Source organism: Cyrtonyx montezumae, unplaced genomic scaffold (assembly GCF_038088225.1).
Source record: "Cyrtonyx montezumae isolate F1298 unplaced genomic scaffold, pur_monq_1.0 scaffold_36, whole genome shotgun sequence".
NCBI classification, from domain to species: domain Eukaryota; kingdom Metazoa; phylum Chordata; class Aves; order Galliformes; family Odontophoridae; genus Cyrtonyx; species Cyrtonyx montezumae.
Genome location: NW_027072041.1, coordinates 8,642,347 through 8,657,667, shown reverse-complemented (window position 1 = coordinate 8,657,667; position 15,321 = coordinate 8,642,347). Strand labels below are relative to the sequence as shown.

Genomic DNA, 15,321 nt, shown 5'->3' with positions numbered 1-15,321 from the left:
CAAATTGCAGCAGAATATATTTTAAATGTGTTTGCCAAAGCCCCTGATCTCAGCCTTGCACAGTGGCACAGTAGATCATTTCTGCTCCAAAAATACTAAGGAAATAGTTATGTCTTTTCAAAAAACATAAAGAAAAAGTTAGGATTTCTTTTCCTATTTTATGGACATACCTAGGGAGTGTGCCATACTCTTCTTACATCAAGGAAAAATCAAAACCATTGGAAGAAAGCCACAACTTCAACCTCTTTCTTGATCAGATAGTTCCCCGAAGAACTACCCACATGGTAGTTCTTGTCATTCTAGCCAATAAAAGAGGTTACTTTGAAAACATACACAAGGAGGGAAATCTAAATTAAGACTAACCTACCCAGTAACACTGCTGTGTGTTACTGCCTCTAGGGACTACTGGACCTCTTCAAAATGAAAACATTTTGACTCTATATTGCCTTCGAATCTGCTCCAGACAAGAGAACACATGCCTATTGATCACATTCCTTGCAGCTGAAAAAAATACAGCTAATCGTGGAAAGATGATGTAAAATTACAAAGATACAGTATGCCCATATCAAAACAATATGTATCACAATGTGGACTCTGTCTTTTTTTCATAAATGGCAAAATTTCTGAAACTTAATGTATAACATGAATAACTTCCAGGTTTGATAAAAAGACAGCAATCTCTTCTACAAGTCCTTTTACTTGCATGCTTGTGGAATTCAAATGTTTCTTATTTTAATACAAAGTTTAATTTGTACACATATAAGGAAAAAAAGGAAAAAGAAGAAAAAAGCCAGCTTCAAAAGTTTGGGCATATGCATTTGCATACAGGAAGGGGAATGGAATGGACAGTGAAACGTTGTGAAATTCATGGTACCAATATTCTTTGTGCTGCTTGTAATGCCCTGGTTATAGTTCTCATTACTTCTAACCATCAATGAACTCTTACGGAGATCGGATGAAAAATCTGGCTCAATATGAGCCTACCTTATCATCTGGACTCCTTACACTATTGCACTATGATGGCAAAGCCCTTCCAAAGGGTATTCAAAGACCCTGCACACCAGGCGAGATGTGAGAAGAGAGTTTATGGCACAAGAAAAAGGAGGATGATTATGTCTGTCAAGAATAGAACAAAATGAATGAGAGAACAACCAAAAACTGTAAAGAAGAGAAGAGATTATAGTGAGGAAGAAGAACAGGAAGGTACAAAAAATGTTCTGGTAAGCTTTGGGAGTCTTCTTCTGAAAGGGACATTAAAAATTTCCTTCCCTAATTCATGAACAAATTTTGAATTATTGTGAATGTTAACTATGCAACAGGAGAAGGAATGCTGAATTGGAAAGATGTCAAAATTTCTATTGTATGGTAACTTTACAACCTGCTTGAACACTTTTAAAAATTCAAACAGTTGCATACAAAGTTTTATCCTTAATGCCAGCCATAAACAGTCAGCATGGCATGCACAGCCAGGTGAAGGGTCTCAGAAATGGGAACTTTGTATGAATGCTGTTGTGGAGAAAGTCAGTAGGATACGTATTGGTCATTCCTATGTGGCACACTTCCATAATGCTTTTAGTCTTTGAAAAATGGTGTTTAAGAAGTGTCTGCACCATAGGGAAGAAATGGATTTTCAGTACTTAGCCCTATGTCAAAGAAGAGTGAGAAATTTCTGTGAGAGCTGTTTGAAACAGAATCAGAATTACTTCCAACTAGTTGTCCACAGGTTTTCTTGGCACTGTCTGCCACCTCCAAGGATCTTGTTCTCGCTGAAATTTATGGCTTTCTAGAATCAACTCTATGGGGGAGAGACCCAATTGGTACTCAAAGGCAGTGGGAAGGACAGGGAGCAGCCTCCTTGGCAGTGACTTCTGTGACTTCCATCAAAAAAGGGCATGGACCCCAAGCACCTTTCTGCAGAAACAGCCTTCCTGTGGGCACTCAGCTCACTTGATGTGGCAGACAATTGCAGCAAGGACAACCTGGGGCTCTGCCTGGGAAAAATGAACTCCTTTCCAACATAGACCTGACCACTTCCACCAAATTCAGCTCGAATGGGTTTATTAAACAGCGTTGGTTTCATGCCGTGCCTCACACCAAAACTCACCCCCAGGACTCCTTCCAGGCCTTCAGCTAACCTGCCCATTAAGCTGTATACCTCAGTACTTCTCTGAATACATTAACTGCCAATTTAAAGCAAATTTGAGCATAAATCCCTCCTAGCAGAACATTAGGAATATGCTTTTATTTTACGTTTTATGTCTGGCATATTGGAAAAAAAGTAGCAACTCTGCCTTTAAACATTTCATAGCTTTTTTTTATTGCTCAGTGAAACAATGTGAAAGCTTTTTAGTATCAAATCCTTGATGTTCAGCAACTTTCAACATGTTAATGGTTCCTGCATGATTCTTAGTTTGACTGTCACTATGTTTTAAGGAGGTCAGGCATTTGTAATTAACTGAGCCCTTTCTAAACTAACACCAGTTGAGTAGATCAGAATCTGAACAGTTAAAAGCAATGTCACTTACAATCAGGCTGAAAAACAGGAGCTAGTAGGTACTATAATTTCCACATTAGAAGTTTAGCTCCCTTAGCTTTAAGAGGCTCTGGCCGCATACTGAAACCATTTTAGGAACACATTATCTTTTTCCATTAAGCAGTAAACATCTGCATTAAGACATAATTAGTAACAAATCATGTGCTGTAATCCATAAGGGTCTGTGAATTTCTGCATCAAAAAACAGCGCACTGAGAGACTAGTATAAAAGATAGTACAAAATGCGTCAGAAGAAAATTCTACTATATATATATATATATATATATATATATATATAAATATATACTTTGCTGGTGCATAAATCAGTTCTGGTTTATTAAAGTTACCTCCATGATTACATAAAATCCAAAATACTGTAAGTACATGCTGAAATACCTGAAGGTCCAACCTATTCCTATATCATAAAGATGAACTGCAAAGTGCTACAGAATAAGTTACAAAAAAAGTACATAAAAACCCAAATCAATATCTGTGCACATTTATGCATATAAATATAATAAATCATGAAGATCTACAATTTAAAATGAAATATTTTAAAAATCGTCTGTCAAATTTCAACTCGGAAAGTCTGTGTTTTCCCTGACAAAAGAAAAGGGATCAGATTCCCACCTCATTTATTTGGCAATTACGAATACATAACTGAAATGAGCTGACTTTGTTCCAGAATACTTTAAGACTGGAACGTGCGCTACTGGTTCAAGTTCTGCTCATCATCCAACTTACATCTGATGTAACTCCACTGACTTTAGTTCAAATACTGATGATCTAAATGATTTGCTATTAGCTTAGAATCACCTCAGTGGCTTTGGTTATTACTTCAAAATGAGAAGAGTAAGTAATAAATGTGAGAACAAAATAATTAAAAGGAAGTTAAGGAAGAATCAGTAGCAGAATAGAAAGTATTGTGCTAAAGTAAGATCATTTCCACATACATTTAGGGAGGAAAAAAGGCAGACATCCCTAATATTTTTTTCTGAGGAATGGCAGAACACTTGCTGACATCTAACTTCAAACAGGGAGTATGATGGATATCCTTAATTGTTGCCATCCCTCTGAAAATCACCAGAGAATTTTCAGGGTGACAAAGACACCACAATTCCTAGGTCACCATTAGACTCCCCGCTCTGCCCTCTTGTTTAATGTTATGTGTTAAAACACACATACTTGGGACAGATTTTGTAGAAGAAAGAAAGCACTCTAGCAATTGCAGCTCCCATTCCCCAGCAAGATACAAGAGAAAGAAACTATCTTGCTACACAGACCCTGAAGAATTCAAGTGTGGACATACTTACTGACTAATAAGGATACTTACCAAATTTGACCATGGCAGGAAGAAAGAACTTAGATGTCAGAGACTGAAGAGAATATAAGAAAAAACTCAAAGAACTAAGAATCTTTAAAGGCAAAAAGAGATAAAGTATTTGGAGAAAAACAAAAAAAAGGGTCAAGACAAGAAAAAAGAAGATACAATATACACTACTGTTGAAAGAGAAGAATAGGCTATACTTTAAAAAAACATTGATACTGACAACCGTTTTTCAATGGAAGAGTGAAAATTCCTGCAACTAAAAAGAAGAAAGAAAGAAAAAAGGAAAAAATGAAAAGAAAAATGCAGAACAGACAAAATAATATAATCTACTGCTTGTTTCTCAAGGAATTAGCTCAGAAATGTAAGCAAAATTCATAGAAATGTATTCACCTGTCTGTCTTTTGCTGTTAATCTTCCTAACAAACTTTCAGCTAAAAAAAGAAACCAGAAACTTCATCTTTCCTATGATTATTCCTTTAACAGGTAAGATCAAATGATAAGCTCAGGACTTGGTAAGTAGCATGAAAATGAATATCTAACAATATGCCCAAAGGCAACCCTGTTCTTGCAAAATGTTTGGGCTTTTGCAAACCTTTTGTTATAGTAAAGATTTCTGGGGATAGTATACTCTTCTATGATCTGCTGAATATTCCAGTGAACATAAAATCTGAAGAACCAATAGAACTGTGTTGTTACTCTTGCTCTTGGCTCAGAATAAGCATGCCAGCTTACTAAAGCTCTTCTTAAGGACAGTATTGAATAAGCATGGTCTGACTGAATGGTTAAGTGACGGCAGTGGTTCAAAACACAAAAACAGTGACGAACAATATTCCTCTCATTATCCATACAGCTCAGACTCAGCATCTACCTGGCAAAGTCAGTGGAATCACGTATATAAATATGATTTACAGGGCCAACTCTGCAATTTACTGCCTTAGTATTTAAGGCTATATCCCCAAAATATACACAAACATAGCTTTAAGTATGTCAGCATTCCCACTGAAATTAATGGGTTTATGCACATACTTAAGAGTTTGTGGAAGAGTTTTAAGAGTCATTTATGCAAAAATGTAAGTGCAACTTTGCAGTTCACCTCTGATAAATATTATTTATAAAAACATCTTTCTAGTTAAGTTCAAACAGAAAAAAAAATGACATAGGAAAACAATATAATGTAATTTCATCTCAAAATCATATTGAAGACACGATGAAAACAAGGCAATGGGAAAGAGTGTGGTAGCTTATTTCTGGTCTTTCTTGAGTTTTATAGCTGCCTCGGGGCTTAGCTTTGCCCCATTCTTGAAAAACAGCTACTGGCTTGCAAGTACTTCTAGAGTTCTCCAAATACAACCAATGTCTAAAAAAGAAGTCCAAGGGAGGTGGCATTTCACTGGGCAAGAACACTGTCCACTCCCTAGTGTGCAGCATACAGATTCCGTAACAAGCTCAACATCCCCTCTCTCATCTTTTTCTTATTTCATTTACCCATCCAGTGGGATCTTATGAAATAAAACAAAACCTAAAAGAAACAAAATAAAATATGAGAAATCATGCTGTGAGAAAAAGTTAAAGAAAAATTAATAAGAATGTCCAAACACAAATGGATACTTGACAATCAAACACATAAACATAAAATGCATTTAAAGTGTACACAGAATGTTAAATAAAAATGGTACAAGAATTGATGAAAATGACAAAATTAGCTCTATCTTGAGGCCAGAATTTTCTTCATCAATTAAAAATGTATAAGGTATGTCACCCATTTGTCTTTAATGTGTCTAAATATACATAACAAGCTGTAATGGAATTAATCTGGAATTCTTCAGCCAAGGCCGGTACTTTGTACAGGCAGACAAACTTCAGCCACGTGTACGGCCTTGTCCAAAAGAATATTGTGTGTAAAATCACAATCACAGGTTTAGGTGTTATGTATCTGTGGCTTAGTCCATTAACTAATTGGAGAATCGAGCTATGCCAAAGAGTTATAGTAATATAACAATGGGGTCCTCAGTAATCTTTGTTTCATGCCTTAGCTCATAAGATAATCCTCTCACGAGAGAATCCTCTCTCTCTGCTCCAAACAGGTTTCTGCCCTTAGTGTCATCAAATAAATTTGTAATGGCAATAAATAAATAAATAAATAAATAAATCCGAGGAAAATGTTATTTTACTATCGTATAACCTACTGTCTCTGAATATCAAAAGGAAATTGAAAATCAAAACTCCTTATATACAATGAAACACTGAAACACAACTAAAACCCCCTAGACCATGTTGTATTCTTAGATGAAGGAAAAATTAGAAATTAGAATGTGCACCTAGTGTTGAAACATCTGGTCATCTAAGGCTAAGAATTTTAAAGAAAGCTATATTCAGCCCTATTTGACCCTACAGGGTAAATACTTCCTAGAACAACATTGTCTTACCCAGTCTGTTGTTATCTGATGCAGTTGAGTTATTATGTACATCACTGTTCACAGTCACCATTACTTGTTCTAATGACATTTGAAAAAAAAAACACACAAAAATGTAAGAGTTGTACTAATATCTTGCAAATGTAAACTTCCTAAGTAGGTTTTCTTACTATTTTTTGTCTGTGTTTTCTTTTTTCAACTTGCTTTAGTAAATTATGAATATTTATGAAGAGTTGAAAACTTAAATATATTCCATAGCACTTTAAACAAGAATTCAGGACCAAATATTGATTTACTTGAAGTCAAGGGATCTTATGCTATAAGTTTCAAAAGAAGCTGAATTTGACTGCTAGTAATTAAGTAGCAATTCATAACTCATTTGCATTGCATTTTCTTGCTTGTTTTAACCTTGAGGCATTATAAATTCCACCCCGGATGTAGGTGATGGCACACTCAAAAGCTGAGCTTGCTAGTTTTGAGCTATTTCCAAAAAACTGAAAGTCTACTGTTCTGTCAAGAGAAATGCACAGTTGAGAAGGGTATTAATATTCATGATGGCAGATACAAATGGTAAACTCTGTCTAACAGAGTTTAGGGAGGACCAAGGATCTGTTTCTAGAGTCTGCACAAAGGTATCAGGCTTTTCTGGTCCTTCTGTCAGTATTTTTACTAACTCCCTGCAGTTAATCATTATCTCCATGGTAATCTTCTAAAGGACATGTGGAAGTTAACGTTTAGAGCGGAAAAAAATATATATATAATCCCAGTTTTGTCAGCCTAGCACTGAAAGCTTCTGCATGATTGCTACCTTCCCTTCAAAGTTCCCAGGCCATGCAGAGCTCCAGTATGGAATCATCTTCTTATAGCTGTGATACTACATACATTCATTAAGATTAAATCAACTGACAGATACATGTATTTACATAAATACATACATCTATAACACTAAGTCAAATCATTGCAAGTGAAAGCTGTCTAGTCTTTTAGTTTGTTTCTTACCTAGTCCGTTGCAATTACAGTGAAACCAAACTTCTGCATTTAAAGTAACTTCAGAATATTCGAGAAGTTCTTAATTGATGAACTGCTATTAAATGTTCAGCATTGTGCACAACATAGGTGGATAATGTCTGCTTATATTCTTAATTGCAACTGTATGTATGCTAGTAATTCCAGCACTTCTAACTGGTTTCAAAAAAAACAAAAAAAAACAAAAAACAAAAAAACAGGATGCAAAGTGAGATCTAGGGACTTGAGCATTATACAAGAGTCAGCAACATCTACAAGTTCTATTGAAGGTATAGGGTTAATGACAATAAATATCTGAAAGGGAAAAATGTCAGTCTACAAAACTGACTCATACTGAAGTGTTCATGAGCACAAGTATCTATTTTCTATTCTATTGTAAAACAGACAAAATTACATTCCACATAGCACTAACTTCTTTTCATTCCTGGACAGAATCACTGTAACTAGAACTATTTTTTACAGGAACATATTAATTTACATAAACACAGTGAAACTCTACTTCAGAATGACAATTTCAGGTCCAATACAGTGAATGTTTTCCAGCAGAAACCAAACCTCCAAGGCTAAATTTACAAACACAGAGGAGTTGCCACACTTGTAATAAATCTCTAGAGGTTAAGACATGTGCTCAATGTGTAGAAGACCAGATGATTTCTTTCCAAGTGCTTCAACTACAACTCTCCAAGAACAGAAGTATTTCCCTAATGCATCTGGCTCTTATTTCTTTCACTTTTCTTATGTGTTCCCTAACAACGACAAAGCAAACAAACAAACAAACAAAAAGTCTTATTTTGTGTGTAATGAAGTAATCTGAGGAAACTGAAATGAAGTTTCAGGTTTTCATTCTGGAGATGAAAAAAAAAAAAAAGAGGACAAAGAGAAGAAGGAAAAAAGAGGAATTGAAAAGGGAGAAGGAAGGCGGAAGAGAGGGGTCACAGCTGCAACAAGCCAAAGGTGAAAAGGAAAAAAGGACTGACATATAAAGATACAGAAATTGAGCAGAAGTGCTTTAAAAATAGTCTGACGGGAAGTAAAGAAATCTAAAAACTCATTAAGCAGCAAGCAATCTGGATTTAATTTGTACACTAGCTCTCTGACTGTTTGGAGTAATAGAGCTAATAGAAGCAAAATACTATGGGCAGTGGGTTTTTAGAAGATTATTTGTCATGTCCTAACTGCCTCTCATCTGGCTTTTCAGAGTTCAACCAACTCAGTTAGACAGGTTGAGGCAAAGCCTGATTTTGGCCCCATTTGCTGCCAGGGCACTGGATTCTGCCAGAGGTTAATGTCAGTGTTATAAAAACATGGTAGTTACATAAGCTGTCACTCAGACTTGTAAAGTACAGAAAAGAATAAACATTAAAAAAACCTCAATACAAGTGGAAGAGCTATCCTTCTTCCCTGTATAAAGAATTACAGAACTTAATTCATCATTTAAGAGAACATCATGTGTCTATCTCTCTTAGATGCAAATTTCTCAAAGATAATGAAAAAAATACAAATTAGTTCAAAACATAATCCACTGGTACTTCAATTCCAGTATCCGTTTGTCATTCAAATAGTTTAAAATTCATTATTAGTTTTAATACAAATTCTTATTCATTATTGGACTTGAAATAGTGATTCTGCAATATACTATTTGAGGACACCAAATTTACATCTATCTGTTCTTTTCCAAAGAGAATGTTCTAAATAAAGAATAGTATGAATTATGTTGCTGATATAGACCCAGCTGAGCCAACAGTGAGGATTTTATTTTTATTTTTTAATCTTTCAGTTTCCTTTCTGTAAATGGCAAGCACTGCAATCAACTATCTCAGTAGTTTTGTAAATCCTTCACACAGATTCTAAATAATCTGTAACCTCCTAAGAGTTTACTTTCATTGAGAGTTTGAAAAAATGTCTTTAAGATCAATTGCTTTTACCTTTTCTATTCACTACACTAACAGCCATGTGGTTCACAGCATCAACAATAAAAAAGCATAACAGAGAAAAAGGTATATATTTACATACTGAACATATTCTGAAAAAGAAAAAAAAAAAAGCCAATCATAGACTTAATTCAGGGAGCACACAAGATAGATTTGGTGCATGGCATCATTTAGCTAATGGCACCATTCTAGCATCGTAATACCTAATTCATTTCAACAATGTACTTCAGAACACTACTGTTACTGGGATAGTAGCACATAAATTGGTGCAATTTAATCATAGACTCATGCACAGCTAGATCTAGTTTCCCAAACCTGGACCCAGTCTGGTCTTTCTAGCAGTCACAAAACATCTCAATCACGTTTCATAGAACAGGAAGGAAACTGTTATGACGTGTTCTTCTAAAAATTTTCACAAAGAAAGAAATGCAAAATTTTAGTTGTCTGAGATCCTTGCTGTCTAAAAGGATATGAAGAAACACATTCTGAAGAGCTGGAGGTCCGCAGGCAAACCTCCTAAGGTCATTACAAACTTGATCTAAATTCTGCCAGAGTAAATAAAAGTTTCCTGCAACGATGACTTAACTGCATTCAAAACTAAGTTTCATACACTCACATCCCACTCTCAAATATGTCTCTAAATATTTGGAGTGGCATAAATTCAGAGATCCTGTATGTAAACTCAGGTGTTCAAAAGGAAGCACAAGCAAAAAAGTGTTGTTCAATTAAAAGTTCCTAAATCTTAATACGCTTTCTCTCTTCATCAAGTACAAGTGGTTAATCCTCAACAGAATGTTTCTTAGGGCTTTGATCCAAACAGTATTGAACAAATGAACAAATTTATACTTCTATTTTTCACAACAGAGGTAATGAAGCATAACATGACATGTATTTCTGCTCTTTTTAAATGAACAGTGATACATAAGGAGAAAACTCAAACTGCTAAGTGGAAGGAAGAAAGTAAAGAGAAAATGCAGTTGGATTACCTAAAAAGGTATTCTTATAAAATTTGTTAAGTTTCTGATTTCAAGTAGAAAATTCAGTATAGAACTCATTGCTAGTTTTATTCTTGGATCTGAGCCACTGTTTCAAAGAGCAGCGCTGACTTAATGCAGTGGCAAAAAGAGGACAAAATGTCACCTCATTTTTATTGGGAAGAAAAGAAAGGCTCTTGGAGAAGTTTGTGCAGAATGTTCATTGCACGAAGAAGAACAATGTCTTGCCTCATTAGAGCAATGCCTACACAGTAGCAGAAGATAAAGATGTTTGAACAAATCCATACTCCTCTTTCCGGATTTTGCACACATCAGGTTCATATAACTTTATCTCTAAACACTTATTTTACACTGTGAGACACAGGACAGTACTTTTCATTTACACTACTGAGAACCCTCATGATGACATAATTATCTATTATTCTTTTTACGTGCAGATAAGAGCATGGATAGGAGACAAACAAGGAGCTAAACATACCGATTTGGATACACTTTAGCTAATTAGTGGTCAGAAATTCCCACAAAAATGTGGATCTCAGTTTCAAATTAGTCCTTTCCAGATTAGATCTTCCAGCGACTGACTATACTTAGTGAACAAAAAACTAGGAACAGAAGAGATTAAGCAGACTACCCTATAAAGTTGTACATTAAGAGTCTTGACTCTCTTACTTGCTCTGTTTACAAAAAATAAGAAGGCAGTACGATATGCAGTATTATATTAACCTCAGTACTACTCATAGCAAAACCAAAACTTAAGAGGCTTTGCTCTCCTTTGTAACTCTTCAAAACACTGCAGTGTTATAAAAAGATTTTTTTTCCGTTATCAGTAACTTTTCTTTAATGTTTAAATTTATGCTCCACAGATAAAGATACATAGTTTGCCATTTTATGAATATTGCCACCTGTGTGAGATTTCAAAATGGGCTTAATATAATTGCAGCCATTAACATTTATGTTTCAGGCAGCATTCAATCTACTTAATGGTTTGTTTCATTGATCTACAAGTTCATAAAATGAGACAAGGGGTCAACGTAATTATACATACTTTAGTAAAGGATCCTATAGAGCTGCTCTCAGTGCGAAATGAGGTGAGGACAAGAGATAATTAAACTTGTTCTGATCACCCAAAAATATTCAGGCATGACAGTCCCCTGCACTGCAACTGAAAAGCACTTATCATTTAAAGAAACAAAATAAAAACTCCAGACAAGTTAAAAACAAATTAAAATGTTAAGTTGGAAGATGTGTACATTTTCCAAGTAGTCAGTAGAAAAGGAAACATTTGCACTCTTAAGAAGAAAATACTGCATCTTTCTCAAAGACAATCATTTCCCTCATGTCGTCCACCACAATATCCAATAGACATTTATTTTTGCAGAACTTTTCCTGATGCTGTAGTAGCTTTGCTTGCTATTGGTTAGTGACAGTCAAGGATGTTAAAACCTGAGGCTCAAAACACCAGCGCTTAGAGCTAGTCTGTGCATATATTTTATTCAGCTTCTAATTCAGGTGCAGATCAAAATAAAAAAAGAGAGTGTGAATAAGTAACTTTTCAAACTCAAAAGCTGCAGAAACAGAAACTTTCCATAGAACCATAAAAAAATGCATGTTAATAGAAACCCAGTTTGCAGGAAAGGGCATAACAATTAACTATCTGCACATACATTTTAAAATATAGATGTCTTTACACTTTTTACATGTTATTTTACACTTCACTTATATATATGCCTGAGAGATCAATCCATATATCAAGGACTCCTTTCTCAAAGGTTTTGCAAGTACTTGAATACACTCATTGGTATGCATGTAAAATACAGAAATGTTACTACACCAATGCACTTTTGACAAGTATCAGTTCACAGACACAAAAAGGAAGATCAGAGCACATGAAGGACACAAAATAATTGTCTCATTCCTTTGAACAACAGAACTACTGCCATCTTAAAAACCTTTCTGCCCACCTCTACCTGAATACTGAAGCCAACTCTCCCATAATTTTAGACTGCATAACTTGCATAAATCAACAGATATTCCACCTTTTCAATACCTGTCCTTTTGACTTGAACTGGCAAGTTCGATTATATATGGAACTAAAGGAAAAAATGTTGCACATTCTATAATGGTAAGAATTACTGAACTATATTATACATATGCATTTCCAGTCACATTATTTTACTTTCACCTTACAGTAATTTCAATACCTTTGATTATTACAGGCCTCATAGATGTTATTGAACAATTCTCCAGCTTGCTTCCTATGACATTTTACCTCGAGACTGTGAAGAATTAATTATTCTTACAAGATGCATATGCTGATCACTGACTGCATAAAGTAAAACAGAACTCTTTCTTTTACTCCATTACTTTCAACTATCTCTCCTTACAGTCATTGCCATTCATCCACCTCCACAATGCAATTAATGATCTTTCTTATAAAACCCGATCTGTGAAGGATAAATGCTGTTGAGAAGTAGCACAGTCAATTATGAGGATAATGAGCTGAGAGAAAAAAAAATAAAATAAAGAGGCAAATCCCAGCTATCCCAGTCACAGTTTTGCTCCATAAGCACTACTGCAACATTTTTGTGAATCTTTTCCTCTTTCATTTCATCCAGATTTAAGGCCTTAGGGCAAGAGATCATTGCAACACTTTGATACAACTTTCATTAAAGTATTCTTCTCTTGTTAGAAAGATTAAGATTCAGGTCCCCAGATACCATCACAAATCCTAATTTCACAGGTTAAAGAACAGACAAACTTACAATCACCTTTCACTGAACCTTATGCACACTGTAATCCTCCAAGTATCACTTGTGATTTCAGGGAAGAGAAAAAAAAGACACACAGGATGGTTCCTTATGAACATCGTGATCCTGATTTGTACCTCAAGAAAGCCATCCCAAGGTTTGGCATATGTTTCTCAGGTGGGTTGAGGTATGTAAGCTAAAGTCTTGTCCCACTCCTAAGGCTATAAGTATTTTTCTATCTCCCCAGATGCTTCAGTAAGTTGGAATCACACTGAAGACACCGCCTGTCTGTAAATATCCCTGTGATCCTACCCAAACACAGAAGATGGAGACTAACTGCTCAACTCATTACTACATAAAACAGTTTGAATCTCCTGAAGCACATTGAGCCCAAAACAATGTGCACTTACAATTTATCCTCGACTTGCTTTACTCTGTTCTCTGCTTTACGTGAGCACAAAATGGATCTCCCTCAGAGTAGCACTATTCACAGGAGGAATAGTGGCAAGGAACAGCAGCAGCAAGGATCAGATTAGAATGGTACTGCAAGTTTGTCCTGAGGAAAAAGGGAAGTTCCCACTCCTTGTATTTCAGAATGCTACCTTTTATGGCACCTTTTTGACATAACTGAATATGTACTATTTTTAATAGGCTAATTGCATGTAAAGTACAGTCCAAAAACCCCTATCTAAAAGACTGCGCCACTTTTGTACAGGCAAAAGTAAACAGTCTTACTAAATGATACACTGTAATTATAAAATGAATTAAAATTCAATAAATAAGACATGAATATATAATGGACACTGCTTAGAGGCTTACTGTCTTATCTGCTAGGAGAGGCTACTGAAATGTAAGTGAATAAGACTGCTTTCTCTTTTCAAGCTGTTTCTGTCACAGGAACTACTGTTTTTCCTATCCACAACTGACATAAAGTATGCTGTATGTGCTCTATATCCTTTCTAGATCCTATTTGTCTCCTTTTACAGATGGACAACAAACCTAACTATCCAGGCTGTGGCAACAGCAACAGAATTAGCCTTTCCCTCCTCGTACATGTGGATCAATATCCTGTCCTGCTATCCAGCTAAAGAAACACACTCACAGAGATATTTCCATCATAAATTTAGAAGGGAACAGGACAGTGAAAACTAGAACTCCAGAAACAGTCGACTCCACCAAGTCACAGTAATCATGGTAAAAACTTGAAAAACAAAGAGGCTCAGGGTACATCTGTGCCAGTAAAAAAGGAAAGGTCAAAGCCCACACTTTGGCAAGATTATATCTTATTTTTTAGCCACAATTATTTCATCTATATTTAATTACAGCACCCTTTTGACCTAAGATAAATAACACTCTCCCACACAACGTTCCAGTATGGTTCCAAGGACAGCATCCGTCAAGAATGATCGCAGTGCAGAGTATGGATGAGGCCACCTTTTTTGAGGGATGATCAAGAAAGGATTTTTAAATAAATGGGTATGACCTATGCTTTTCCCTCAGGGCCAAAGAAAATATGCTAGTCCCTTCTGCTCTGATGACCTCAAATGCTTCTATGCTTTGCCCCAGAAGTGGTGAAATGATACAGTACATGCAAACCACACACTGTATCTTCTCTCCAGGGAGACTGCTTAACAGATAATACAGAATTGAATTATTTCTGATTATCTGAAGTACAATGGAATGGAGAGGGTGAGTCGGTTAATGTGAAATGCATGCTAGTATTGTAACTGGTTAAATAATTTTCAAAATAATTGCAACAATTTTGTTATTGTAGTACACAAAAGCCTGATATTCAGCCTGTTCTAATTATTTAGGCTTAGTGTCATGAATCAATACTGATAGAATTGAAAGTAATTTTTTTACATTCTTTCTGAAAAATATATTAACTGGTACTTGAGAGCTCTTGTGATTTTATTCTTGCTTGAAATGGAAAGAAGATGATGATTGAAAAACTAGAAATCATAGAAGATGCTGATTGAAAACTCAAAAACAAATAAACAAACAAAAATCCTACTCATCTGAAAACCGCAGTCTAAACACAATTACTTGGGACTTTTCTACACATAGACAGCTGGGTTGCTTACACCAAATGAATTCTTACCAATTCCTGCTTCACAATATACTACTACTGAATGAAACAAGACAGCAAATTACATTCTTATACTCTTACTTAGTACATTTAGTCCAAGTCTCCATTTATTAAATATTTCAATAGAATAAAATCTTTTTCAGGGCCTTTTTAAAGTCATGACAATTAAAAAAATACAGCTTCCTAAATAAAAAGTGAACCAAAGATACAACAGTAATTATTCATAATTTTGACTTATTAACATTTTTTTACACTG

The 15,321-nt window shown here is 35.3% G+C and overlaps 1 protein-coding gene across 7 annotated transcripts in view; it reads right to left on the bottom strand.

The window, feature by feature from the left end:
- The window catches only part of NTRK2 (neurotrophic receptor tyrosine kinase 2), a 203,253-nt gene that overhangs the window by 105,105 nt on the left and 82,827 nt on the right, over positions 1-15,321 (bottom strand). For 2 of the 7 annotated variants that reach the window (XM_065745537.1, XM_065745539.1), the window contains 2 exons: positions 6,290-6,358; positions 5,029-5,382 (listed from right to left, as the gene is read on the bottom strand). The exons of 3 other annotated variants lie outside the window; for them this stretch is intronic. In XM_065745537.1, coding sequence (XP_065601609.1) covers positions 5,345-5,382; positions 6,290-6,358 — 107 coding nt within the window. In that variant the 3' untranslated portion in view covers positions 5,029-5,344. Of the gene's footprint in view, positions 1-5,028; positions 5,383-6,289; positions 6,359-15,321 lie in introns of those variants that run through there. 2 more of the 7 variants (XM_065745538.1, XM_065745541.1) reach the window with 1 other exon arrangement.